The sequence below is a fragment of the Cynara cardunculus genome (assembly GCF_001531365.2).
Source record: "Cynara cardunculus var. scolymus isolate 2C chromosome LG 3, CcrdV1, whole genome shotgun sequence".
Classification (NCBI taxonomy): Eukaryota; Viridiplantae; Streptophyta; class Magnoliopsida; order Asterales; family Asteraceae; genus Cynara; species Cynara cardunculus.
Genome location: NC_037530.1, coordinates 32,877,194 through 32,881,016, shown reverse-complemented (window position 1 = coordinate 32,881,016; position 3,823 = coordinate 32,877,194). Strand labels below are relative to the sequence as shown.

General features: G+C 39.1%; 1 protein-coding gene across 1 annotated transcript; it reads left to right on the top strand.

The window, feature by feature from the left end:
• Positions 1–474: 474 nt before the first annotated feature.
• On the top strand, positions 475–3,606 carry LOC112510330 (calcium-dependent protein kinase 10-like). Its single transcript, XM_025115717.1, has 7 exons — positions 475–1,263; positions 1,739–1,882; positions 1,972–2,124; positions 2,330–2,445; positions 2,531–2,698; positions 2,852–3,082; positions 3,168–3,606. The coding sequence occupies exons 1-7, from the start codon at positions 603–605 to the stop codon at positions 3,339–3,341; spliced, it is 1,647 nt and encodes a 548-aa protein (XP_024971485.1). The 5' UTR covers positions 475–602; the 3' UTR covers positions 3,342–3,606.
• Positions 3,607–3,823: the final 217 nt, after the last annotated feature.

The following is a 3,823-nucleotide window of genomic DNA, read 5'->3' as shown; positions in this document are numbered from 1 at the left end:
TAAAGATAATAATTAATTATTTTGTTAGAACTCGATAATTATCCTAATTATATTTTATATTTTTTATATTTTAAAAATAAGATGTTTATCTTTTATTTGATTATGATTATCCACAGTTAATTACACGAATTCAAACATAGAGCTTTAATAAGTTGTACTTATGTTTAATTACTTGTAATCTTAAATTTTAAGTAATATGCATCAATATACAATACTTCATACATAAAAATTTATTTTTAATAATTTTTGTCAAATGTTTTATAATACAGTGTATATATATATATATATATATATATTTTTTAAGAAATACAAAGACCCGGCTTAAAAATGCTTTTAGGATGAATTAATATAGAAACATGCTGAATAAAAAAATTCTAAAAGAATATTTCTAATAACAATAATAATAACATGGTAGAACAATATATTTGACTTTTTCCCAAAAGAAAACGTCCTCTTCATCACTTACCCCGCGGTTTTCCTTTGGTTTCATACTTCCATTGCCGTGAAATGCCCGCCTCCCCAAATCTTGATTTCCCGGCGATCATAACTATATTTCCCAACCACCACCACCGCCCGACCACAGATTAAAACCTACTACCACCATGGGTAACTGCACCACCTGCCTACGACCTGATGCTCCAGAATCCACCCACTACCAACCACCTCCGACTCCACAGGGCAAGAAAAAGAATAACAAACAAAGAAGACCCAATCCATACGCCGAACCGCCGGTACCGATCCGGGTGCTGAACGACTTTGCGCAACTCGCCCACCACCGGACCCGTATTTCCGACAAGTACATACTGGGTCGGGAGCTGGGTCGGGGAGAGTTTGGAGTCACGTATCTCTGTACCGACAGAGAAACCAAACAAGCTTTCGCATGTAAGTCAATTTCGAAGAAAAAACTTCGAACCGCCGTTGACGTCGAGGACGTCCGGCGAGAGGTGGCGATTATGTCCACGTTGCCGGACCACCCGAATATAGTGAAGCTTCGTGCTACATATGAGGATCATGAAGCTGTTCATTTAGTGATGGAACTGTGTGAGGGTGGAGAGTTGTTTGATAGAATCGTTGCTAGAGGGCATTACAGTGAGAGAGCGGCGGCCGGAATCGCCAAGACGGTGGCGGAGGTGGTGAAGATGTGCCATGAAAATGGAGTAATTCATAGAGACTTGAAGCCGGAAAACTTTCTGTTTGCAAACAAGAAAGAAAATTCTGCTCTAAAAGCCATCGATTTCGGGCTTTCTGTATTCTTCAAACCAGGTATTTGTTCTTAATCAGATTAAACTGCAAACTTTTCCAATTGGGTGTTGAAATCTCAAGATTTAACTCCAAGATCTTGATCTTTAATTCTTGAATTTTAATTATAATTAGTTCCCCAATTTCAGATTAATTTCCCTAAAAAGCTAATTTTTGATTACGAATCTTCAAATGGGTTTGGGATCATATGGATTAGGTGGTATTAGGTTGATTGATTATATTCCACTTTGATGTCCTTTTCATATAAATTAGTCAAAGTAGGAAGACGTGGTTCACTGGTTTGGGACCAAAATCAAGCAACCAAAGCTGCTACATTTTGACCAGCAAGTCATGGGTTCGAGCCATGGTGCACCAGATTTGGTTTTCGGGCATCTTTTAGTGATTCAAAACTAGCAAAAAAAAAAACATGGGCTTTTGGGATATTCTTTTGCCTTCAGATTTGGTTATTTCACCTTTTGTTTCATATCTCCATTTTCAGGGCAGAGGTTTTCAGAAATCGTGGGTAGTCCGTACTACATGGCACCGGAGGTTTTGAAGCGAAATTATGGACCGGAGGTAGATATATGGAGTGCCGGAGTAATTCTCTATATACTGTTATGTGGGGTTCCTCCATTTTGGGCAGGTATTGATATATATGCGAAATCTGTTGATCGAGTTCTGTTGTCTGATGCTAAATTGCTAATCATTTGTTTTATGTTTGTTTGATTGTAGAAACTGAACAAGGTGTCGCTTTGGCGATTCTGCGTGGCGTTATTGATTTCAAGAGAGAGCCGTGGCCTCAAATCTCTGAAAATGCTAAGAGTCTCGTTAAGCAGATGTTGGAGCCCGATCCCAAGAAGCGATTAACTTCCCAACAGGTTCTCGGTAAGTTTGTTGTCGTTTTGGAATCCTTCATTGTGTGATTATGTGTCGTGACTTGCGTTTCAAAGCCAAAAAACGTCACTTGAACTGAAGTTCATCGCGATTCGTACTATAAATCTGTTGAAAAGAGATGAGATGGAGCTGAAACTTGGTTCATTTAACGATCAAAGTCAAAGTCAACATAACTTTTATCTGATATGATCTGTAGAACATCCGTGGATACAGAACGAGAAGAAAGCTTCGAATGTTCCGTTGGGAGATATCGTGAGAACGAGGCTGAAGCAGTTCTCCGGGATGAATAGATTCAAAAAGAAAGCATTGAGGGTGAGTACTGTCGTCTTGGCTGCTGTTTTTGCTGTTTATTTACAAATCCATATTGAATCTTGTATTTGTTCCTCCGATGGTGTAGGTGATTGCAGAACACTTGTCGATCGAAGAAATAGAAGTTATTCGAGATATGTTTACTTTGATGGACTCCGATTGTGATGGGAAAGTTACGTTCGATGAACTCAAGGCCGGATTAAGGAAAGTCGGTTCGCAGTTGGCTGAACCCGAGATCAAGTTGCTCATGGATGTGGTAATCATCTCTGCTATTCATAAATTTCACTAAACACGACTCGAGTAGTTGAATAATTCATGAAATTCTTGATATCTGACATGAACTATATGGATAAGGTCATGAAATATCAATATTCGGTACTAAAATTCTATCATTTTGTTCATTCGTAAGGCCGATGTTGATGGGAACGGAGTACTCGAGTATGGAGAGTTTGTAGCGGTAACGATTCACCTACAGAAGATGGAGAACGATGAGCATTTTCGCAGAGCATTTATGTTCTTCGATAAAGATGGCAGTGGTTATATCGAGCTTGATGAGCTTGAACAAGTGTTGGCAGACGAGTCTGGTCAAGTGGACATCGACGTACTCAATGAAATCATGAAAGAAGTCGATACAGACAAGGTACGCCTACACGAATCTCGTTATCACACAACCGGAACTCTAATGTAACATCTCTAACTGATTGGTGGTCAAACATTGTTCTCAGGATGGTCAAATTAGCTACGAAGAATTTGTTGCGATGATGAAAGCGGGAACGGATTGGAGGAAGGCGTCGCGTCAATACTCGAGAGAGAGATTCAAGAGCTTGAGCGTTAACTTGATGAAGGATGGATCGTTGCAGCTTCAGGACGAGTTGACCGGTCAATCCGTTCTAGTTTGAGTTTACAACGTTGACGAGATTCATTTATTTTGTTCTTCTGCGGATTGAAGGTAGGATTTGCGTATCGCGGTTTAGAGGGGTTCGTTGCAAAGGATTGTGGATTCGGCTTTTGTTTTAAGTTGTATATAGCAATATATCTTTATTGTATATCTGTGACCGGGTTTTTTCATGACTAATCACTCGTATTTCTGAAATTTTAACTTTTTTTCGGGTTTCTTTTTTTGTATCGATAATGTGAATTGAAAGAAATTTGTTTGTTTGTTTCCGTTTGAATCATATTTGTGTTCCAACAATGGTATTATCCGACATTATTGCTTCATCCGTCGTCGATCTCATTGTTCAAGTCCTCGCTTAGCACGAATGAGAATCCGGAGTTTGAGATGGATTCGATTTTGGTGGTTATTTGAAGTGGGAAACGAAAGACACAATGCAAAATGTGGCATTGTTTCTATACGGTGGACAAAAATTCGACTTTGAGGCGT